The 24,787-nt window shown below is 35.9% G+C and overlaps 2 protein-coding genes across 2 annotated transcripts; one reads left to right on the top strand and one right to left on the bottom strand.

Moving 5' to 3' along the window:
• Positions 1-7,252: 7,252 nt before the first annotated feature.
• LOC104598990 (putative xyloglucan endotransglucosylase/hydrolase protein) lies at positions 7,253-11,817 on the bottom strand. Its single transcript, XM_010261344.3, has 5 exons — positions 11,684-11,817; positions 11,398-11,589; positions 11,184-11,284; positions 9,444-9,637; positions 7,253-7,766 (listed from the first exon to the last, which is right to left on the bottom strand). Exons 2-5 carry the CDS (start codon positions 11,585-11,587, stop codon positions 7,361-7,363), a joined length of 891 nt encoding a protein of 296 aa, XP_010259646.1. The 5' UTR covers positions 11,588-11,589; positions 11,684-11,817; the 3' UTR covers positions 7,253-7,360.
• An 8,058-nt stretch (positions 11,818-19,875) lies between these two features.
• On the top strand, positions 19,876-23,455 carry LOC104598991 (Actin-binding FH2 (formin homology 2) family protein). Its single transcript, XM_010261345.3, has 4 exons — positions 19,876-21,927; positions 22,020-22,210; positions 22,310-22,545; positions 22,634-23,455. Exons 1-4 carry the CDS (start codon positions 20,174-20,176, stop codon positions 23,360-23,362), a joined length of 2,910 nt encoding a protein of 969 aa, XP_010259647.1. The 5' UTR covers positions 19,876-20,173; the 3' UTR covers positions 23,363-23,455.
• The last annotated feature ends 1,332 nt before the right edge of the window (positions 23,456-24,787 follow it).

The following is a 24,787-nucleotide window of genomic DNA, read 5'->3' as shown; positions in this document are numbered from 1 at the left end:
TGGATTGGGACAGCGTAGAACCGGTCTCGAACCGATAAGAAATGTCAAGGTCGTGGAACCGAAGTAGACCTATGGGGTTTATAGTTTTATAGGTCTATGGGAATCCTAAAACAAGAATCGATACGATTTGGTATTCAATCCCATAGGGTTCATCGGGTCGGACCCAAGCCATTGACGGCCCTACTATTTACATGTGGACATTTTACATTATCGAAGCTTTGTTGTGTAGCTATCACTCTATTTAGGGTGGCATTCTCACGGGTCCTCAGTGTGAAGTTGGACCAAAGCCGAAAAAGAAACATGATAAGATAATGGATTATAAAGTAGAAAGTCTGCCTCCTATTTCTTTTCCTTCTTTTGAAGAGAGAGAATATATTCATGTGTTCCTTTTTCTTTTATTTTTTACACGATTAATGGACCTTACAGGTTACAGGAGCTTGTAAAAAGGTGGAGCACTGGTTAGGTGAGAGAACATTTTGCTGCTGGTAACTCTTTAGAATTTCTCCTCCTCCTTTTATCAGTCTACTACTTGTTCTCGATTGACCTGACAACATTTTAGGTATAAAACAACAAAGAGAGTAATAATAACAAAGACAACTAACAGCCCCAAGAGTCAGGAAATAAATATAAGGAGGAAAGTTGATTTACGACTCTTGAGTGTTGGTTTATAGAGTTAAGAGGTAAAAACAAAAATCTCGGAGATTTGACTGTCATTTTGCCAAAAGACCTAATACAGTGCAATCAATTACATTATCAAACAACGCTAAACAGCGGTCTTGAACTTTCGACCTTGTGATTAACTGCCACACGCTCTAACCTACTGAGCTGCTGCAGCTATATATTTCTTATCTTCCAAATCATTATAATGTCTCTTTCAGACTTTCCTCGAAGGAAATGATATTATTGAAAGGATAATAGTCACATCATGTATTGGCAAATTTTCATGGGAGATCCGTTAATATTGAAATATGAATGCAATTTAATTTCTTTCTATGGGACCTACCAACTTTTTTGCCCCCACTTCCGAGGCCCAAGCACATTGGTTGTAGATATCCTGCCTAAGGTTCAAAGTGTCAACCCTTATCGACTGATATGTATCGTGCTGATAGTTTAACAATACAATCCTATAGAGGTTGTATCGAATCAGCCACTGGTTCAGACAGTAGCCGGGCCTTAAATTGATTCCTCTGAACTGATTTTGAAAAAAGATGTGAAACATAGAAAAGGCAACGACGCAGGCTGTTAATGTATCGGCCCGTGAAGATATTCAGAACCTTGATCTTGCCCTTAAAATTCTATTTAGTACTAGAAAGGATACACAGAGGATCGTTTTATCTTAATCCACTAGAGAATTAAGTGCTTAACCTTTTCTTGCTTTATTTTTAATGTTTAATTTAGTGTTAAATCTTGAATAATGCAACGAAGGCCTGTTTGGGAGGGTTTAGTGAGTCCAGATCACCTGCCAACAAAATACATTCCAACACCCTCCCAACATGATCGGACACTACACATCTAATACATGGTGGGTTCCCATCTCATGATGAGATGTGCGGTGTCAAATCATAGTGAGAGAGTGTTGGAACATGTTTTGTTAGTAGGTTATCCCAACTTGGGTTTAGCTTCATGGTACATAAATAGCAGTTTTAAGCTTTTAGATTGGTTGCTTCAACTGCTATGAAGAAGAGGAAATGGAGGAGACTTATTTGGAGAGCAGCCTTAAATGGGTGTAATTTAGGCTCAATTTGGAAAGAGTACAAATACAAATATGTACAGTACAAATACATACAAAATGCATGGAAGTGTATATGAAAAATATGTAAATTCTTATTTAATTTTGTTTTGGGTTTTACTTTATTCTACTTCATGTCTTGATTTACTTTATTTGTACTGCAGTCAAACAAAATAAGCTAAAATTTGAAACATAAATAGGAAGAATTTACACTCAAGTCATTTGCACTGCCATGGTTTTGCATTAGTGCAAATTTATTTGCATTGCAACCAAATAGAGCCTTAAGGATTAAATTTGGCTTCTAAATGGGTTTTTACTAAACATTAATTACGTAGGCTCAGTTTGGAAAGAGTACAAATGCAAATACATACAAAATAATGCAAAATATAAGATTCTGCACTCTACAAATTTGTATTTGTACTCTTTCCAAACTAAGCCTTATAAACTTTGGGTGTAAGTGTAAATTCCATCTCAAGTCAAAATAAACTATTTTGGAAGTGAAAACCACCCAAATTAATTTGGAAAGGCCGGAGACAATTATATACAGTGGGTTGGGCAAACTATCACAAATGAACACACCATGGTTCCACATACATAAAATATGGGTTCAATGTGGGCCCCATTGGTATGGAGCTGTTGTGTTTATGCTTTGAATTATTTGTGGCGATTCGCTTCATGAATCCATTCTGAATTAATTTGAGAAAAATTCGAAGGTAAAATTTCATAATGGTTTGTGGTGGAAGCGTAGGGTTTGTTTAGCTTATGGATGTATTTCATCTTTGGGTGAGAGAAGCGTGAGAGATTGGATGCATTTGGGTTTAGGGTTTTTTGTGAGTGAAATTGTAAGTGCACAATTCTGTATTTCTTCTCCATTACTGACTATATAGGATTTCTACTACTACTCCGCCCATGAACATAGGGCATAAGTCGAACCACGTAAATTTGTGTATTCTCTTTGCTTCCTTTTCTTTCTTTGTTCTTTTCATCTTTGGGTGCCATTTGAATATATTTTTCTTGAGTTTTCCACAATAGGAACATTAACGTGTTCACTTGTGATAAGTCACTCACCCAATCTATTGTGCATGATTTTGGTTACGTTATTGCTGTTTCCACTTGACAAGATTTGGATTGATCAATATAAAACAGGCATACCTTAAAAATGCATGTGTGAAAGAAATTTATATTAATCAATCTAAAAATATTTGAGATAGAAACAATATGAACACCAAACACAACCTTTGCCTCCGGCTTATCCGATCTCCTCCCAAATGGGCACGTGAGAAGTAGCCCTCTGTGTATGGTCTCTTCCAGGAATAAAGGATTTTGCACGTTACAATCTTTAATCCAACGACCAATAATAGAAATTACGTATAATATTTGAGTACTGAGTACAAATTAAGCATAACTAATCCAAAAGCAGCTTAATATAATCAATTAATTAACCAAACTGGGGAGCAGACGCTTGTTGTTACCTCAACCTTGCTTTAATTGTTGGTGAAACTATGGATTGCCAACCTGGAATTCTGATTGTCATCATCCAATTCTCATGGAATATGGCTCCTTACATCCTGGTTGCAACTTACAATCAATAATCAAATGGGGCTGCCAGCCAGGATGAAAGATTGCAGCGATCAAACCGGAGGTCTATGGTCTGACTGTCTAATTTGAACGTTCAATTGAAGTTATATCTATTCTTATGGGATCTTTATAATATTGATTATTATATTTTTATTTTTTATTCTATTTAAAAATAAAATAATTAAAATTTACAATCATATTAGAAAATACTTGAACATACTCAATCAGTAAGATTCGGAACTAATTTAATTTAATTTTAAAAACACACAACATGGATACGGCTAACCTATTTGACCCGAACGATCGAATTAATATACAAAAACGATTTGACCTCCTGGTCAGTTTTTAAAACATATTGAAATAAATATTTTATTTTTATTTTTTTTTTCATATTAAACACAATAACATGGACGCAGATCCAAATCAATACATCCAATTTGTATCCAAAGCTTTGATAACTGCATCAGATGCGGATGTAGCTGGATGTGATCCAATTATAGCCCAATACTTCTTACCTTAGGAAGGGTCTGCACCTAAACTCAGAAAGAGCACATGACTTCCAATTTCCAAAGGCTCGGATCTACTAACAAGAAGCTGTTCCCACATCCTTACTCACGGGATATGACAGCGGCATACTGTAATCTGGGAATATCTTCTTCTTTTTCATAAGGAAATGTTTCCAATATATGGTGATAATATTCTGTGGGCAGAGATGTGGGTAGCAGATTTAGAGTGGACTTCAAACCATATGGTCTAATGCATATCTTTTAGTTGACCTGACAAAAATGACCAAACCCGTAGGTTCAACCCAATCCGAAAACAGGGTTAGAGTATCATATCTAGCCACCCAGATTCAAGAGTGGCATCACCTGTTCCGACCCAAAAAATTAGGTTGGGTTGGGTTGAATCATGGGTCAATTACATAATTGACCCAATTGCCATGTCTAATTGAGACTATTTAAATATTTTAATTCCTTTAAATTTTAATATTTTAATAATTTTTAATTTCAATTATTTTTAAAATTGACCTGAATTGACCCATGAATCAAACCCTAACCCCCGAAAGTTTAAGATTAGGTTTAGCATTTGCTGGCCCCCGCCCAAAATGGAATCCAACCCGAAATCATGAAAACGATCGACCCGACCCGAACTCAACCGGGGCAACCCAAATTGTCAGGTCTATCTTTTTAGTGCTTTCAATTTCAGGACCGTACACATATTAAAATAGAGCATCCTCGTCATCCTCCTGAAACTTAGGCAAGTTTGTGGGGGGGCTCCACACGGTGACAGGGTGGGGCCCATGTCACCCCTAAGCAGAGGTTGCATTTTGCAAAATTCTAACATCAAGTAGCTGTTATGGCCCATAGAGAGAATAGAGAGATGGAGAGAAGAGCCCTGGTTTTTCCTTTCACCACCGATGGATGGCATCAGAGTGACGATGAGATCATGTCACACGTAATTTTAGGGTCCGTTTGGTTTACAGGATTAGGGGTCTGGAATCAGAATTAGAATGGATTATTTCGATTCTAACTGTTTCTATTTGGTTGGGTAGAATCAGAATTCTATTCCTATTCTTGCTGGAATGTTATTCTCATATTTGAGGGAATGACCATTTTCTATCCCTCCCATAAGAATAAAATCACATTTTTGCTGATTTTAATTCTCATTCTCATTTCTGTCTAAACCAAATAGAAGGAATAGACCATTCCGATTTCAATTCTAATTCCGACTATAAATCAAACAGACCCTTAATATATTTCCCTCTCATCCGATCATTGAAAGAAAATCAATTTCCCTTACAAAGTTGCAATTATTTCCCTCCATTGTATTCACATTATTATATTACTGCTGGGTGGGACGGGGCTGAACGCGTTTCTGCATATGTTTTTCCTTTTGTGGATACTCAATTCACTATTCCAATTTCTCAATTCCAAATTCCAAATTGCCGTCTCAGCTTTTCAGTTCTCACTTCCCACACTAACATAGAAACAGTTATAAAAAGTGGGCCTCCTCAACTCCAACTTCTTCGGTCTTTCTATTTTGCATTCTCATATATCAAAATTAGAAAAATCGGGAATCGGTCAGGTGGTTGGTTCAATTTCACTCCAGAACCATTATTTTCTTAAAAACTGTTGATTTAGTCAGCAAACCACTGTTTCAGGTGGTTGAACCGTTCAACGGTTTAGCCATTTTTTAATTTTTAATATTTTATTAAATTGGGGCGTTCGTTTGGTTTGAATGGTTGGACTATTTGACCTGGGAACTGGACCCCTGATCGATTCGTTGTCTGATTCAATTTTGATAACTGAAAAGTTGGCTAAGCCCTATATCAACTTATGATGACTTGGTATATGTTTGCAGTTGCAGTACTGTTTTCTGAGAAAACGGTATTGTTGATGTGTGGCTTGGAGCACTGTTTTCTCAGAAAATGGTGCCTTTTATTTTTGTTTGAAATCGTTGCTGCCAGGTAGGATGTTTCTTGGAGCAACAACAACTTTTTCTGTTTGGTACCATTGCTCCAATAAACATTTTCAGCATTGGCACCCATTATCCAGTGCCACATGACTGCCTTGTTGGCATGAACGAACTGCAGCTCCAAGAAACACTAAATTTGACATTGCTCCAAGCCATGACTTTCCGGTTTTCGAGACATGGCTTTCGAAACAAATGCCCGTTTCTTAAAACACCATTTTTTCCGTTGTAGTGCTGATGTGATGCCGTTGCTCCAAGAAATGGCAACGATACCAAACAGCCCCTTAATTGGTAAGATCTTTAACTTGTTATACCTGGGATCAAATTCAGACCTTGTTGTGTAGCCCCGTGAAATGAAAAAATAAATAAATAAATAAATAAAAGTTGGTTAAGCTCTAGGGGTTATTTTAGTGGTTAAAAAAAAAGGTAATTGTGTTTCAATACCAAACCACCTTTTTTTGGAAAATGTAAATATTGATTTTGAACCATGGGTATTTTGATATGTATGATTCTGGTTGTGCTTTGAATCATTATGTCTGTTGTTCATTTTTTATATAATCAATTTGTCTACTATCATTCAACTTTCATGGTATATCTATTGCCAAAAAAATAGGAAAAATATAAAAGAGTGGATTATCCATCCATACATTTGAATTAAAAATGTTTCAAAAAGAAGTGGTTAAACAGTGTAAAGGAATGAAGATCCTCCATAGCTAATCGAATTGTCAACTATTCACTTTTATACAACATATGAATATGGTTCTAGATACATAAATAAATTATTTTTTGAATCATATCATTGTGTTCAAAAAGCCATCTTTAATAATGCACAAGAAATAGGGATTTTATTAATTCTAAAACAAACGATTTATTAATTCTAGTACCAATAATTAGGGGTGAGCAAAAAAAACTGAACCTACTGAAAAAATCGATTGAAACTGAACTAAAAAATCAGTTAATCGAATTGGTTGGTTTGGTTTCAGTTCAGTTTCGGTTAACCAATATAGAAAACCAACAGTTAACCGAATCGACCGGTATACATATATTTTTATATATTTTATATACATATTTATGTATATTATATTACATATATATTTTTTATATATTATAAATTAATAAATATGCATTATATATAAATATATATTTATAATTTTTATTATATATTGTAAAAATTAAAAAATCGAAAAACCCATGAACCGAACTGATGGTTAACCAAATAGATCAACTGGTTAATCGATAGATTTTGATTACCGATTTTCTAAAAACCAGTATTACCAGTTCAATTACAAAAAAATGCCCCATGATTCGATTAAAACCCCTACCAGCAACAAAATCAACAAAATGAAAATGCTTCCCAAATCGTTGATTGGACCTATGAACCAAATGAAACACTAACACAATCACTAATGGAACACCCCACTTTTCTTTCATTGAGTTCCAACTGAAATTTTGAGAGAGAAAAGACAATAAATAATTATATAATTGTATGTACTAGATTGAATATAATATAAGCATACAGCAGATAACAGTTGACTAGCTACAATCATAACACACACGACATAATCTCCTTTCCTCTATGATTTAGATGTCTCTGTTTCTAGCACACTCGGGAGGGACATTAGGGTACCTTGATCTATCGGTACAATAGTTATATATAGTGTATTTCCTGCGGACCCACTTAAGTCTCCTGTATTGTTGGCCGTCCAGGTCCCTGAAGGCTTTCTGGTCCCACCAACTCCTTCCCCTGGTGTTACACACCCACAGGGAACGGGGTGAAGAAGCATCACAGCCGTCCACGTGGAAAGATGAGTAGGAAGCAACAAAGGGAGCTTTGCTCCAATCAGTTTTCTCCAATCCTCCTCTCGTAGCCCAGTCATCAGCATTCCACAGGCTTGAGTAGATCTTCATTGGTTGATTGAAAGGGTACCTCACACCCAGATCCTTGCTGTTCTTGAATATCCTTATGGGCACGTTGTCCACAAAGAAGCTGCCACGTTGTATAAAGTTACTGTGTCACATACAAAGGATAACAACTACGTGGCCTAACGGAAAAATTATAACCGTGTAATCTAAAGAATCATTCAACATAAAAGCTTAAGTTGTTAGATAAGGTCTTTGAATACGTTGATATTCTCCAACATGCACTGCATTGCCTATTGTATGTTGAAGAAATGATTTTATAGACTACTAGCTAATGGGCTTGGCTACCCATCAGAGGCCAATTTTTAAATGGCTTTGAAGATTTTTATTAAGGCCCCCATTAAACTATTGTAAATCACTTATAATTGCATTTACTTGTATTATTTTTGTCCAGGTTAGTTTTTCTTGTTTTTTATTGTTGTTATTGTACTTTTTTATTTTTAATATCTGGTTAATGGGAATTTTTGTCTCATTAAATTTTAATATCTTTTTCTCTAAGCAAAAAAATAACTTATTCACTTAGGAAAAGGGTAGGAATTTTTTGAATAAGTGATCGGAAAATTTATTCAGGAGAAAGTGCTATTGAGGGTGCAAATGGATCAGATCATGATTCAATCCAAATTCAAATTCAATCCTATTTTATCGGATTTAGATATTCCTGTAAGGTAATTGGATAGGATCATTATTTGGATTACCCCCTATCCAATCCGATCTTTCTCTCTCTCTCTTTCTTGTAATTTTGTATTTTTTATATTATTTATTTTTATAAAAATACACATATATATAATGAAAATAGTTGAAAAAATATTTGTATTTTTTATTTTTCTATATATAAACTCTTATGTTCTTTTTCCTTTCAATAACTTATTAAAATTTTCAGAAGTCAAATCGAATCGGATCAGATTCATATATCTAACATTCTTAACGAATTTGGGTTCAAATAGATGTTTGTAAGATCCGGTTTTAAGATTTGTATTATTAGATTACTCCATTCGAATCCAATCGGAACCGTTTGCATCAACTGCCATTACCACAAATCCAACATTTACCTGAAAACCTAAAAACAAACGGTGCCTAATATCGATCACTATCCATCTTTATGGGTTGGCCCACTTATACTTAAGACCTTTAAATCATTAAATGTTCCTTTGCGTGGCCCATGAAGTGTCTCAGCATCTAGGGCTGCCGGCCGAGCTTGCGAAATTGGGTTTACCTTTAAATCGCTAGAATATTCACTATGTAATCATGGGTAGGGACTCACGTAAAAGCTGAATTTTGGCTCAATTAATCATCAAGATGGGACCCATGAAACGGTGGGTCCTGATGACTATGTAAGACAGATGGCAAGTTATAACCCCATATTTCATTTTGATATAACCAACCCTCCAAATCCAAAATAAGATTCAAGCCAATGTTTTAAAAATTGACCTGGAATTGAAACCAATTTGGCCACCAGTTTTCAGGTCAGTGGTTCAAAAATAAAAAACAGTCAAAAATCATTATTTAAGTCGAATGGATCAACGGTTTGATTACTAGGGCAGATGGTTGCTAACCAAGTCAACGGTTTTAACCAAAGAACAGATTAGAAGTGAAGCAGAACTAGTTACCTGAATAATTCTCAAGTCAAATAGTCCAACCATCCCGGTCAATGACGGTTCAAAAACACTTATTCAAACCTTCCAGTTCACCAGGATCCAGCTGATGGGTGCTATAAATAACAGAAGGAATTGAGTTAAGAACTTACACAATGTGATACATATTCCACAGGACGGAGTAGGTATGGAAGTGCTTGGTTGGATCAAACCACAGATAGATCCTCTGCTCTCTGTCTCCTTTCCCTCCGGTAAACACATTTGTCTGCAAAATGTGGGGCTGCCCCGTCCTGTTCCCTAAGAACTCGAAGTCTATCTCGTCATGTTCTGTGCTCTGTGACGAAAGCTGCCAAAATGGAAGCAATTGTATTTGAGACAGTGGAAAACGGGATCAAAAGCAATTAACAAATACGCATAGTGTAAGCTTCTATCTTTATGCATATTATGGAATCGATTTAATTGTTGGGCCACTCATTTTTCTTTGGGTAAAATATAAAAACCTCCCCTGAGGCTTCTGTCAATCATAATAATCGCCTATAAGATTTATTAAAAAAAAAAACCTGCATTTACCTCCCTTTTGTTATAACATTGGCCTAATGCATTAATTTTGTCATAAGTACTTATTTTGCTTTTATAGATTAAAAATTATTAAAATACCCACAAAAAACTTTTTTAGTTAAAAAAATTCTAAAAATGTTAGTCCTAGTAAAGTCTAGAAGGGCAAATCTGGTGTCCTGAATTATATTGAAAGATGCTCTAATAATCTAATAAGTTGTAAAATAATTTCATAACTTTAAAGTCTCCATTACTGAGAAAAAGATGGAAGGGAGGTATTCTTAGGTGTTTGTTAAAGTGAAACCTTGAGAAAAGTTATTATGATCAAGGTTTTTAAAATTGAATCGGACAATGAACTGGTCAGAGGTCCGGTTTTTGGGTTAAATGGTCCAACTGTTTGAACCAAACGGATGGTCTGTTCTAATAAAAAAATAAAAAATGGCCAAACAGTTAGACGGTTCGACTGCCTGGGTCAATAATTTATTTTTGGCGAAATAATGATTATAAAATAAAAGGGAACCAATCACCTAGCCAGTTCCTGTCAAATTCGATTTTAAAAACTTTATGATTGTCAAAACCTTGCAGGGGAGGTTTTTATATTTTACCCTTTTCTTTCAACAAGCGAGTGTGAGTGTGACCCCATCAATCATGGTTTATCAAACAATCCCGACCACATGGATAATGCGCTCTCGCTTTTAAGGCTTTTCCACAACTTTATGGGCCCTTTAGAAGTTGATCGATGCGATATCAAATAGCAAGTAAACTGGCGAGGATATTCTAGATGGGCCAAAGTATGGTTAGAGATGGAAATTTGATCGACCCAGCCGGGACTCTGATCCACCCCGCCCGGTCGGGGTTGGTTTTTGATCATTGGTCGGGTTCATTCATAATGGGGGTGGTATTTGTCGACCCCACCCCGATAAATAATATGTATATATAATATACTATTTTATATTATACAATAAAAAATAAATTATATACACATATTAAATAACATGCATGCAATAGGTTTTTTTTTTTTTATAAAAAAATTGGTTTATAGGTTTGAAGGTTTGAATCATCAGTGCTGGGCAGGGAAAATTCGAGGATTTCTATTTAGGTTGAGATTTTCAACCTCACTAGGGTAAATGTGCTCGGGGTGCGTAAAAACCCATCCCGCCCCGCCCCACTCCATTGCCATTCTTATGAAAGGTACAATAAGGCCAGCCTTCTAGGTATTGGGCCTAAAATTAAATTATTAGACAAAAAATGGGGCCCATTGTCTTGAACGCCATTTGATGAATGATGACCAAGGTAAGACTGAAGAGAATAAAATGGAGATAGGGAGAGAAACTCACATAGAAGGCGGTGACAATACCGGCAGAATCGCCTGCAACCATCTTTATTCTCATACTGAAATGCCCAAACAAGTAGGAGCTTCTTGATTGAAATCCAGTTCCTTGTCACAATTCACAAAACTAAGCTTTTGAAGCCAAAGAGCTAACTACATAAATAAGAATGACAAAACTGTAAAAGCTTTGAGGAACTTCATCATGGGTCTGGACTACTGACCACTGTGTTTGTCGAGGACGAGCTGAACCCGGGAACCGCCATGGATGTACCTAATGTGGTCGGCAGCCCATGTGGTCACATAGTTCTTCTGAAAGGGCACGTCTACAGGCTTTCTAGGGAGAGCGCAGAATACGTATCCAAATGATCCATATGATAACATCAAACTGACAAACAACTCCTTAATCCCCATCTCTGTTGCAAATGAGATAGAGTCATAGAACAGAGCAAGAGAAAAAATGAAGAAGAACATGATTAAAACATATTTAAAAAGTGAAGAAGAACAGACCTGAAGATGATGAAACCAAGCAAAAGAAATGAATGCATATGGTAGAGAAGAGGTGATGGAGATGAAAGTTGGGTATATATATATAGAGAGAGAGAGAGGAGAGAGAAGGTGGAGCCCAAGAGGGAAGTTTGGGAATGTTTGTTGGTCGGTGGATGGAGACGGAGAGAGGGACAAGGGGCTGGGGTGTTTATGTTGATAACTTTGGTGAAGTGGTCGAAATTGGCTTATGAGAGTGGCGGCCGCGTTAGCATTAATAAACCGACGGTGTCATTGCTTCACAGCTCACAAGTGCCACCAGAAAATAGTTAGGGTCTGTTTGTTAATAGATTCAGAATTAGAATGTAAGGTTCAGATCGGAATTAGAATCAGTTGGAATTAGGGTTGTTTAAGAAAAACTGAAAAATCGAACCAAATCAATGAGACCGAATTGTATGTACATATTTTTATATATTTTATTTTATCTATATATTATAAATGAATATATATATATGTATTATATATATATTTATAATACATAATATATTATTTATTATTTATAGAATTATAGTATAAGATTTTATATATATTTCTAATTTTTTATTATATATTTATATATTTATTTATAATATATTATAATAACCGATCAATCGGTTAACCGATCGATATCGATTACTGGTTTTTCAAAAGTCGATGCTACTGATTCAGTTTAAAAAATTGGGCCATGCACGAACTGTGAGAACCCCTAACTGGAATGGATTCTCATTCCCAAGGGAAAGGGAATGACCTTTTCCTCAAATAGAACCATTTTGATTCCAATTCCAAACCCTTATTACCATGATCCAAACAAACCCTTAAAATTGATTGACACCTACTACTGGATTGAAGGAATGAATGAATCGGAATTGAGCTGTAGGTTGTCTCTTGTCCGGTCTATGACCATCTATCAATTTTTCTATAGTTTTTTTCTCAACGGTTGTCTTGAAGCGTTAAGGAGCAAGGTTCAAATTGATAGGAAATTAGAATACGTCACGAAAACTCAAATAAAAAAAGAAAAAAAAAATCGAAGTTTTAGATGATTTATATCTTAATTCTTAACTTATTTTGTTAATATTTAAAATTTATTTTCGTTTTTTATAATATGCGGATAGGTATAAACTAGAAAATTTAAGCTAAATTCTAAAATGTAATTATGATAAGTAATTGAAACATGGTGTCATGATAGAAGAGAGTACAAAAGAGAGTTGAATATGGGATTTGACCGGAGAGTATGAATTAATTATAGGAGAAAGAATTAATGAGAGAGAGAGAGAGCTTTGGATTCAAATTGGAAAAGTAAAAGCAAAAAGCAGAACAACATGAATTTATCAAATTTATTTTTTTTATACAAACATGAATGAATGTATCAATTTGATACGATTACATATCGGCCCACATCGGCCAATGCGGTCAACATGATTGGAATAGAATGAGTGTATCGGCCATTCCACACATATCATGTGCCAGTAAGTTTCGAAACGATATTTATCAATATTTCACTAGGTTCGAAACCTTCAAAAAGAATAATGCATTGGAGTTTATAATATATAACTAGTCAGGACCCATGCGAAGCATGGTAAAATTTGAGAAAGGAGATTTATGACATTTCTAATTAAACCGTGCTCATCTAAGTCTAATTCAAGAATTTTTTTTTTGAGTTATATTTAGTTATTCTATCATAACTCAAATTGCACTTTAATGAGAGTGGCTAATTTTCTATGCTCTATATAAATTTGTATTATTTTTTTTATACATCTTAATGCTAAACCTTTTATTAATTTTTAAAATTTTATGGTTTGTAATTATTTTTGTATTGCTTTTAGATAAAAGTATTTTTTTTGTTTGTAATTATTTCTGAATAAAGTTGGTTAAAGGTAGATTTTAATGCATCACATCAACATTTTCTATTTCGAATACTAATATAAGGAAAATATCACAACCGTTTTTCAAAACAATATGGGAGCAGGTTTTTGTTAAGGTCAAAACATATATAGGGGAGGTTCATAGGATTGTTAGAAAACCTAAGGAGGTTTTTATAATTTTCCCTATTTTTAAATAGAATTTAATTTGATTTTAAATTAATTAAACTATATTTAAGGTTAATATTTTTTTATTAATTTTTCTTTTTATTAATCCTTATTATATTTAATTGATTATATTAAGTTTTTATTTTTCAATGAATTTAAGTTCATTAGTAAAAATTAATTACAAAACCAATAAGTGCTTAAAAACAAGTGCTTATTCCAATAAGCACTTATTTGCATTTGACACCCAACTTTTTCAAGTGCTTTTTTTAAAATAATAAGCGCTTATTTCATATCGGACGTTTGGTAGTCTTTTTCTCAAATAAACATTTATGACTATTTTGTCCTTCATTTTCTGTCAAATTTTTAAAATATACCCTTATGAAAGTACTTATACTAAATTACTTTTATAAAAACACCTTAGTGAAAGCACTTTCATAAAAATACTTTTAAAAAAGCAATCGAAAGCACTTTTATAATAGTATTTTTATGAAAACACTTTAATAAAAGTATTTTTATGAAAGTACTTTTATAAAGTTCAACTAGGGATAATTTTATAAGTGGTATTTTAAAATTCAGCTAGGGATAATTTTGGAAGAAAAAATGAATAAGTGCTTATTTTAAAAGCACTTAAAAAAGCTGGAAATTTGGGCTTAAAAAATAAGCCCTTATTTTTAAAATAAGCACTTGTTTTGCGCTAATTTCCCAAACACCAATAAGTGCTTAATGGTGTGGTGCTAGCCCAAATAAGCACTTATTTTTAAGCATTCCCAAACATGGCCTTAACTGGATATTAGTTTTTAATTTATCTTATTATAATTTATTAATTTATTTGTTTTTATTATATTAATAATTATTTTTATCTTATTCCAACTTGTCGTTTACTCAGATGAAACCATTCGGACCATCACTCGGCCCTATTTCTAATTTTGGATTTCATAAAACCTACTATTTTGTCAAAAACCATTAATTTGATCAAAACTCGTTCAGTCTAGGCAGTTGAACCATTGACCCTTTTGGTCTAGTCATTAGGTCATGTGTTACATTATACAATAAAACTTATAGAGGACTTAACTTTGTGCTTATTAGGTGATCTTTTTTCATTTTGGGTAACGTTTCATGCTCTTTGCAACCCCATTATACAAAAAAAAACCTCTTTTCTTGGTCTCAAATTTCAATTTATAGCTCTTTTATTTATAAAAAATTAAAAACTAAAACAAAAGGTACAAATTGAACCTAAAATAATATACACACAAAAATGTAATTATATTATATCATATTATACATATACAAATGGATGATGTGTCATGATTTGATTTGTCCAACCTGGACAATTGAAACGTTAACCATTGACTATTCAACCTCCAAGTTGATTTTTAAAACATTGATTTTATTTGTTAGTGAATTAAATAATATTTATTTTGAAATATGAATAACTTAATTAATTAACTAAAAAATTAATTATATATTTAACCTAATAATATATCATTGAATATCTCCATTTCAATATAATTATTTTTTATTGATAATTATAATTTAATATAAGTACATCTAATGTATATAAAATTATACTTAAATTGAAATGAATGCAGATATAGATATAGTTAACAAATTTTAGGCAATTTAATAGAGTAATGAAGAGGAGAGAGAATTAATGGCATGAGTTATTGAAGGAGAGAGAGAGAGAGTTAATGGCATAATTAATGAGAAGAGATAATTAAAGGAGTTAATTAGAATTGAGAATGAGGAGAGGGAGTTAATGAGAGGAAATAAAAGTCTTAAAGCTTATTAGCCACTTGAGTTATTTTGTTCAATTTTAAAATGAGAAAAATTAAAAAAAAAACAGAAAAAAGATAAGTGCTTCTCAAAAACAGCCAGAAAAAAAAAGAAGATAAATGCTTCTCAAAATAACCAAAAATCATGTAAGTGCCAACTTGACAAATTCCATTTTAATATATAGATATAGATGTGGGCTCTACCAAGAAATTCAAAGTTTTGAGTTCTAGAGTAATGTTCTTTCTATACATAAGGGGTCTAATGAAGTGGCCTATAATTTTTCCCCAATGAGGGGTAGACCATCCCCAAACCTAGTGAAGGCTAGATTCAATCCCAAGTCTCCACTACAACCAGCCTAGAGCAATGTTCTATCAACATGGTTTGGCCAATCTCTCTACTTATGCCTTTAGGTCCTCCAGGAGCAAAGCCAAGGGTGGTAGAGGGGAACCATCCACCCCCCCCCCCACCAATGGCTTAAAAATTCTCATAATCCCCATTTAACTCCTAATTATATTTTGCCCTCCCAATCTATGTTTGACCCTTCTAGCTCGGCCCTTATTCTTTTTTAATACAATGGAAGAAAAATCTAATACAACCCATGAAATGCACTATTCACAAGATCACAAAGTAAAATGTAATCTAACTCACAAGAAGAAACAAGCAGGTTCAAATTGGTGTGGTCGTTCATTCATGAACCAATCAACAGCTTGGTTCCCTTCCTTACGAATATGGTTGTACTTGATTGTGAGGTTGGATTCTTGGATAATACATACACACATTACACTTTGATTGATCTACGTCTCAAATTTGCTTTTATAATATGATGTTGTCTAATATGAGGTGTATCAAACTGACAACACAATCAGATAAATCCTTGTCAACTAGACAAAGTCGAGATGGAAGGAAGAAATCATGCAATGAGGTAATTTGCAACAATAAAGAGAATCAAAGGCATGAGGAGATATTCCCCAGGAAGACACTTTGACGCTCAAGTCAGTAATAGGAGTTGAGAGTGGTTGGGGTGAGTTGTTGAGGGTGAGTTAGTTCAAGTTAAGGAGGTAGGTATGTGAGCAAAGAATACTTAGGAGTAAAAGTCCTTCACCTCGAGGGGGAGATACCTTTAAATAGCCAAGTGCCCGAGGTCCACGGAGTTGTTGGGATGAGGTCGCCCACCGAAGTTCTCAAAAGTCTTGCTCTCCCCGACGGGGCATGACTCCTTATCTGTGCAGGACTCTACTCACCCATGATGCCTTTTCGTGACACGGCTGTGAAAGCGTGTGCTGACGTGAACTGAAGACGTTGGCCACAGAAACTAACGCGTGGCAGCATTGGACAGCTAAAGCATCACCCAAATAGCAGCCTGGTCCCCTTCTCTGTGGATATGGTTGTACTTGATTCTGAGGTTGGATTCTTGGATAATACACACATACACATTACACTCCTCGATTGATCTATGTCTCAAAGTTTCTTTTATAATCCACAACACACTGATTATAATCTATTAATCTTCATATCTCCTACAATAATGAAATCAGTATAGTTTAAGGACCTGATTAGAACAACAAATTGCTAGTTATCTTTAGGGGAACAACAAATTACACTCCTCGATTGATCTGTGGGTAGGTCCTTGTGGGCAGGATATCCGAGAATCAAAATTAATTTTTATCAAGTTAGTTATCTTTAGGAGGAGTGGCCAATGATTAGAACAACAAATTGCTATTTGAATTAGGTTAGTCCAAACCCAACCCAATATTATGTTTGGTATAGGTAGGTTTTGTCCTGGGCCTGGACTGGGCTGGGCTTTGGGCCTATGACTTTTAAATAAAATAAAAAATTATGTTATACTTTTATAATATGATATAATATAACAATTTCGGGCTGGGGTTTGCACGCCGTGTGATCACCACTAGGTGCACGGATTGCTTTTGCCTATTAACCATCACCCTTTTTTCTCTATGCGTAGAAGGAACATAACCTTGGACAATATATTTTATGTAGAACTAAAATAAAATTATAAATGGATTTTTAAAAGAATACAACTAACAAGCTACACTAGGGCCCATCTCGTTTAGTGGATATTATTATTAAATTTATGGTAGGCCCAATTCTCCAACAAATAAGCTGAAAATTGAAACCAAGACTCGGCCCATCTGCAACCCTACTTGTTAGGTGTGCATCATTTAAAATTTATAACGTTTTCAAGAATTGGGTATTTGTGTTAAAAAATGGGGTTTTGAAGAGTTCAATTTTTATCCTCCTTTAAAGATGCTATGAGTTTTTCTTTCTTTGTAAGGAAGACCCACCCATGAGGATGAGGGACCATAGAGCTAAAGTTATATTTAGGTCTGTAAATGCATTTGATCAGATTGGATATATCTAGATCCAAATCAGTAAATGGATAAAGTATTCAATTTTGATGTGATTTGGGTATTGAATATTAAATAATAAATTAAATTAACATGGTCAGAAATTTATACAATATTAATAAAATATACTAAAAATGACTTTGATATTGTTCACCATGAATAAAATACGGGTTTGTTTGGTTTGCAAGGGTCTAGAACCAAAATCGGAATGACTAGCCATTTGGTTGGGCAGAATGAGATTCTAATTCCCATTTCTAGCAGAATGGCATTCCCTCATTTGAAGAAATGGCCACTCTGGCCTTCCCCTTGGCCTTGGCAATGAAAATCTCATTCCATCCGGCCAAAAAAAAAAAAGACAAGCAACTTACAAATTCCACAAACCCTATTTCTCTTACTTGACACCAACCTTCATTGGGAGTCATGCATATCTCATGGAATCCAATTCTAAATGCCATCTCAAACAAACAGGCAAGGGGAATAGGTGGTTAAAATTCTGATTTCAAGAGATTTTGATTCCGATTCTGATTAGGTTCAAAATATCGATACACCCGATATGCCGTTAGAGGCATATCGGGCTATACCGGTACCTTTTTTTTTTCAAAACCAATTCAGAGGAACGGTTTAAGACTCCTCCACCCTCTGAACCGGTCAAAACCCCGATACACCCTCTGTAGGGGCATATCGGGGAGCTCCCAAAACCCAATACGTGTCGATACTTTGAACCTTGCCACAAACCAAATGCCCTAAACAACTCAGCATCAAAGTCACCTAAATCATCTGGCTATCAATGAAATTGGGATATAATCCAGTTTTCAAAACAAACTTTCTATGTATAAAAGAACTCTTATTAATAAAATATAGAGGCTTTTTATCCTTAATTTCAGATCAACTGCCATGACCATCATTCCAACAAGGCAACAGCCACAAAATATCGAAATACTGATTAAGCAAACATTTCTTTTTAATCATGTTTCTGACTTTCTGCAATTGTTATAGTTCGGTAGCAACCACGAATTGCTCTTGTGTTTTTCCATGTCACCATCATTTCACGGGACAAATTACAATTTTGAAGCAAATGAGCTTCAGCTCAGAATTTAAAACAAAAAGGTTGCTAAAAATGAAGAAAAGGGGGTTTAGCTAGTAGGAAAATTAAAGGCAAATCAACTAATACAGGTCGCCACTCGCCAGATATCATCCGGAGAAGAACAAGAAGTGAGCCTAGGTCTGATTTTGACAAAACAAAGAGAGTATCTTGGTCTCATCTCAATTTATTTAAGAAAGAATATGTTCTCCAGCTGAGGAGCTACACCTACATATGTCATGCCAATATCAATAAAACAGATTACTGTATACTCTCTGACATGAGATTCCAAGTTCCAAACACTACCCAATAAGAATAAATACATCTCTCTCTCTAACACAAAGAGCAACCTGGTATCACCAAACCTTATTGAACAAAACATCAAGCTTTTAAGCACTACATAATGTTTATTATACATGGGCCAAGCTCATGAAGAGTGAGAAAGAGACAAGTAACTATTCTGGTGTATATCCTCTCTCTCTCTCTCCTAACTCAAACTTCAAAATCAAGATCCTGTCTACTTGTCTTAATGTAAAGCATCACATGAGAAGGTGATGGACCACTCACTATACTTGTCCCCACCTCTGCGTCTTTAATGATGGATGGGTATTGGGAAGTTGGAGAAAACTTACACTGTCACCCTCTTGAGAGGAAAGCAAGTCCAGCCCATTATAGGGGCCCACCCCCACAGACAATTTTACGTGATTTCATTACTTTAATTTCCATATTATTATTTATATGTTTATTTTTAACTTTTAGGCCCATGAATCAGTCTTATGCCTAGATTTCTAGACAACCAAATCAACACTAAAATCTCAAAAATTGTCATGGACGTGTCCGTTGGATGCAGAAGGAACATTTTCATTCTTCCCTCTGACAGAAAGATAAACAGAAAATCAGGGATGATAAGAAGAGTTACGGTAAATGTCTGGGGATTTCTGGTTTCTCCATGATGAGATATGAATTAACAGTATCTGAAGGAAAACTTTATGGGGTTTAGGAAGAGATCAGAGTTCATGAACAAAGGAGTAAAGAAGGGCCAGTACGATTGCAACTGCCAGGTTCAGGGGTTCCTTGGAGTAGCATTAAAGGCTCTGCATTGGATCTTCTCCACTACATCCACCCTCACCGCCCGGGTAAATTCCCTGAGAAAAGAAAACAGAAATGATGAAGGGAGAGTTATAAGCACAAAGTGGATTGATCTCTTGATTATTTTGAGCTGAAGAACATGGGCTCTGCTCCTCAGATCCTCTTCACCTTCCTACTCGTATCAATTCTTAACCCCCAGCTTTTGATGTCTGCTGCTTCATTGAATGCAGTAGATTATAATTCCGGTGAACGTGGGCTGCAAGAGTTTTTCTGGTTGGAGGACACTGTGGAAAACCAGATTAAAAAGGTTTCGGGAAGGGATGAGAATGAAGAGATGAAGGCCATCGTCTTAGACAAGTTCAGGTTCCTGCTTGGACTGAACAATGCCAACATACGAAGACCAAGAAAGCATCACACTAGACATGCATTTGCAGCACCTTCTCCAGCACCCTCAGTTCAAGGTGAAGCTCCAGCTCCTGTTCCTATGGCTCCTATACACGTGCAACCTCATCATCATCATCATCATCAACGTCCATCACCTCGTCCAAGTCCGACGCAGCCACCTCACAGTGCTCAAACTGGGAGTAGGAATAAAGCTAGAGTCAGAAGAATTGTTATAGCAGTTGTTGCATCTACAGCAACAACCTTGGTTCTCTCTGTTTTTGGGCTCATCTTTGCTATTTGGAAGTTCAAAAGATGTTTGCCAGGGAGATCAGCAAGCACAAGTAGATATAGTACAACAGAGGGCGGATCCAGACGGAGATCAAAATTTGAGAGTTCCCCAAATTCAATAAGCAAGGTTAGTTTTGACCCTGGCCCTGATCTTTTCTATTTAAACTCATTAACACCAGTTTCAGAGCTGGAAGCTTCTTGTGTAAAACACACTTGCGAAACTGTGGCCATTTCAACCAACCAAGAATCATCAAAGTCTTCATTGGTCAAAGTAGATGAATCATGCAGAAGAGAATCGATAAAAGCAGAATCTGATTGTGTCAGTTGTTCTTCTGCTGAAGAAATTCTTTCTGTACATGCGCGTGTAGAACCGATTGACAGTGGCAATTGTTCATCTACCAATGAAAGTGTCCACCCTGAACCCCTCTTCTCTGATAATGAATCATTTCACTCCTTATGTGACTCGCATTCATCAAATGTGAGGCTTTCCAATGCTTCAGATGGTAGTCTGAGTGATCCATCAGAGGTTGGTTCTCTGCAAAGCTTCTCAAATGGATCTTCACCCAGTCATGATTTAAGAGAACCTACTCTGCCCCATTCAGTGAAGTCACCATCTCCTACAATTACTCCAGGTCCAGAACCACCTCCAGATTCAAATTTACACTCTTCTCCCAATTCTTCAAATGATATTAAACAAAGCACATTAATATCCCCTCACTCTTTGAATTGTCAGCAAGAGGTGCCTCCCCCTCCCCCTCCTCCTCCTCCTCCGCCACCACCTCTTCCAAATACACATTTTTCTCATTTTAATTTTCAAACTTCTCAATCATCTGGTACAACAAGAGACAGACCTACATTCTCGAGTTCTTGTACAAAGCCAAATCTATCATCACCTCAGAATTCAAATTCATCTTCAGGGTCAAACCAAAGCCCATCTAACAACAAGCCCTCTTCTCCTAGCCCTACACCAAATCAAACTTCACCAACTTCACTGGGTGAAAGTATTCCTCCACCACCATGCCCACCTTTGCCACCTTTCAGGCCAACCCCATTTACAAAGGGTCAACCACCACCACCACCACCTTGCCTATTTCCTCAAACTATGCCAATTGGAAAGAATGGAGCACCACTGCCAAAACTGAAACCACTTCACTGGGATAAAGTAAGAGCCGCCCCAAATCGTTCTATGGTATGGGACAAGTTGAAATCAAGTTCATTCGAGTAAGCTGCCATTGAACTTACCATTTTCTTTCCTCTCTAAAAACTATAATTTTTTTTGTTTAATTGAACCAACTAGTTAGACAATGAAACAGATTAGATGAGGAGATGATTGAATCACTTTTTGGGTACAATTTTCAAAGTTCAAGCAAGACTGATGAAGCAAAAAGCAAGAGCCCATCACCCAGCAAACATGTTCTTGAACCTAAGAGATTGCAGAACTTCACCATACTTTCAAAGGCTTTGAATGCAACTGTTGAGCAAGTATGTGAAGCACTTATTCGAGGTAGTGTATCTAGAACTAAAAAACAACTCAAACAAATTATAAAGAGAAATAATTGTTTTGACTGTAACAGTATTCTGGTATTGTCGGTGGATAATGCAGGGGATGGATTGTGTTTACAGCAATTAGAGGCATTAGTAAAAATGGAGCCAACAAAAGAAGAAGAGGCCAAGCTCTCAAACTATCAAGGAGACATTAACGAATTGGGATCGGCAGAGAAAATTGTGAAGATGTTGCTTAGGATACCCTTTGCCTTTCTGAGGATCGAGGCCATGCTCTACAGAGAAACTTTCGAAGATGAGGTGGTCCATCTCAGAAAGTCCTTCGCAATGCTAGAGGTACAAACCAATGCTAGACAACATCATTAATCCAAACCAGTCATTTGGGATTGTTTACACCTTGGTCTTACGTTTTTTATTTCTTCAGGAGGCCTGCAAGGAACTGAGATCGAGCCCGCTGTTCTTGAGATTACTTGAAGCTGTACTCAAAACGGGAAACAGGATGAATGTTGGGACGATCAGAGGGGGTGCCAGAGCTTTCAAGCTCGATGCCCTCCTCAAGCTTGCAGATGTGAAAGGAACTGATGGGAAGACCACATTACTCCACTTTGTTGTCCAAGAAATGATACGATCAGAAGGAATCAGAGAATCTGAGGTCATTGTAAAGAAGAACAGTCCAAAATTTAAGAATAAAACTGTTGAGGAAAGGGAAGAGGATTACAGAAGAATGGGTTTAGACCTTGTTTCTGGTCTGAGTGTTGAGCTCTGCAATGTGAAGAAGACAGCCACCATAGACTTGGATGTGCTGGCAAGTTCGGTCTCAACCCTATCAGATGGAATGGTTAAGCTGCGGCATCTAATATACGAGGATTTGTCTATAGATGCTCAAAGTGATAATTTCGTTCTCTCAATGAGATCCTTCCTGAGTCACGCAGAGAAGAGTATCAAAGAGTTACAGGAAGATGAAGACCGAGTTTTACTGCATGTAAGAGAAATCACAGAATATTTTCATGGGGATGTGAGCAAAGATGAAGCAAATCCACTTAGGATATTCGTGATTGTGAGAGACTTCCTGGGCATGTTAGATCGAGTGTGTAAAGAAGTTAGAAACTTGAAGACCCCAAATGGTCAAAACCCTGTGGCTCCCTTCAGATAGAAAAGAATCAGCTTGTGTGCAGGTCTGTATTTACCAAAAAACTAAAATGTGTAACCTTTTTCATACGGGTCCTTCGATTTTTCTTAGATTCAATTGCTTGCATCTAACTGTTTCATATACGAGTTATACGAGAACTAATCACATCTTTAGTATCCTGGTTTTGAACTCAAAATCTGTCCTGTCTGTCCTGTCCACGAGACATTCCAACTATTCGTAGCCTTGGTCCTCTGTCTTTCACATTGACCGTAGAGTCTCCATCAACATCAACATCAAAGATGATTCCAACTGCGTAAACCCCTGATATGAAACCAAACCGAAATTGAAGAGCTAGTCCAATGCTTGTAGTCACCTCACCTCGAGGCCTCTGCTGCACAAATCAACGAATACCTCAAGCTCGCTGCAATTGTTTGTCAATCTGAAAATTTCCCGGACCTGAAACGCTGAAACTATTGACAGCATTGTTCAACTTTAATACCCCATTTATTAAATCGGTAGAATTCCAGGCTTTCCTTTCACTCATCATTCATCGATTCATTTGCTTGTTTGTTTACAACCCTAACCCTGATCATGGCAGTGCTGTTGTCTGAATTAAAGTGAAAGATCACCTCTTTCTCTTTGTATAATCTTCAACGGAGGGATCAAGGTTGTCATAACTGAGGACCCCACCAGAAGTTTCAATTCCCACCCTTTGCTGAAGCCCTCAAACAGCAAGTAAGGATGTAAGCGGTGATACATCAGCACCACGTTGGAAAAATCGGTGCTCCAGAAAATCGTAACATATTTAAAACTGTTTTTTCATAAAATCCGGTACTCCAAATTATACATTGGAAATCGAGAAAGTATAGTGTAGGAAAACACGGATGTTTTCTCAATTTGAAGCTTGTTGCTGTCAATGAAGCCATGATGTGGTAGTGACGTGGACTTCCTAAGATGAGTACCAATGTTAAAAATAGATATAAAACACTAGTATCAAATAGAATGTATTGCTATTGCCCCAAGACCTACCTGACAACAACATTTCCAAACAAAAAGAACATTGTTTTCTCAGAAAATAGTGCTTCCAACCCAAACATATATAGCATCGGCATCGATGCTAAACATATACGTGACCATAGGCCGGGCCGGGCCGAATTCAGGGCCCATGACATTTGTTTATAAAAAAAATATTAAATATATATAAAATATAAAATTTATTTTAGACATTATATAATATAAATATGAATTAGATATGTCATACTATAATATTCATATATAAAGTATGAAATATAATGCGGGGTACAACTTGAGCAGGCCCACTCAAATCAAATTTACCCCCAATTTTATACTGGCTGAGCTTGGATTTTTTATCTTCAGGCTGGGCTTGCATCTTAAAAATTGGGTTTTTTTTTTTCATTTTTAGACCGGATCTAAACCTAATCCTTAAAC

Source organism: Nelumbo nucifera, chromosome 3 (genome assembly GCF_055504915.1).
Source record: "Nelumbo nucifera cultivar China Antique chromosome 3, China Antique-T2T, whole genome shotgun sequence".
NCBI lineage: Eukaryota > Viridiplantae > Streptophyta > Magnoliopsida > Proteales > Nelumbonaceae > Nelumbo > Nelumbo nucifera.
The sequence above is the reverse complement of the archived record's forward strand: the minus strand, read 5'-3'. Positions and strand labels throughout refer to the sequence as shown.

What these genes read in the sequence shown, in the direction of transcription:
- LOC104598990 (XM_010261344.3), bottom strand. Translation starts at nt 11,587, where the DNA reads ATGGGGATTAAGGAGTTGTTTGTCAGTTTGATGTTATCATATGGATCA. An exon ending in CGTCCTCGACAAACACAGTG is followed by an intron (nt 11,285 to 11,397) that starts GTCAGTAGTCCA and finishes AATTGTGACAAG; the next exon opens with GAACTGGATTTCAATCAAGA. An exon ending in TGGAATATGTATCACATTGT is followed by an intron (nt 7,767 to 9,443) that starts GTAAGTTCTTAA and finishes ACAACGTGGCAG; the next exon opens with CTTCTTTGTGGACAACGTGC.
- LOC104598991 (XM_010261345.3), top strand. Translation starts at nt 20,174, where the DNA reads ATGGGCTCTGCTCCTCAGATCCTCTTCACCTTCCTACTCGTATCAATT. An exon ending in TTGAAATCAAGTTCATTCGA is followed by an intron (nt 21,928 to 22,019) that starts GTAAGCTGCCAT and finishes ACAATGAAACAG; the next exon opens with ATTAGATGAGGAGATGATTG. An exon ending in ATGTGAAGCACTTATTCGAG is followed by an intron (nt 22,211 to 22,309) that starts GTAGTGTATCTA and finishes TGGATAATGCAG; the next exon opens with GGGATGGATTGTGTTTACAG.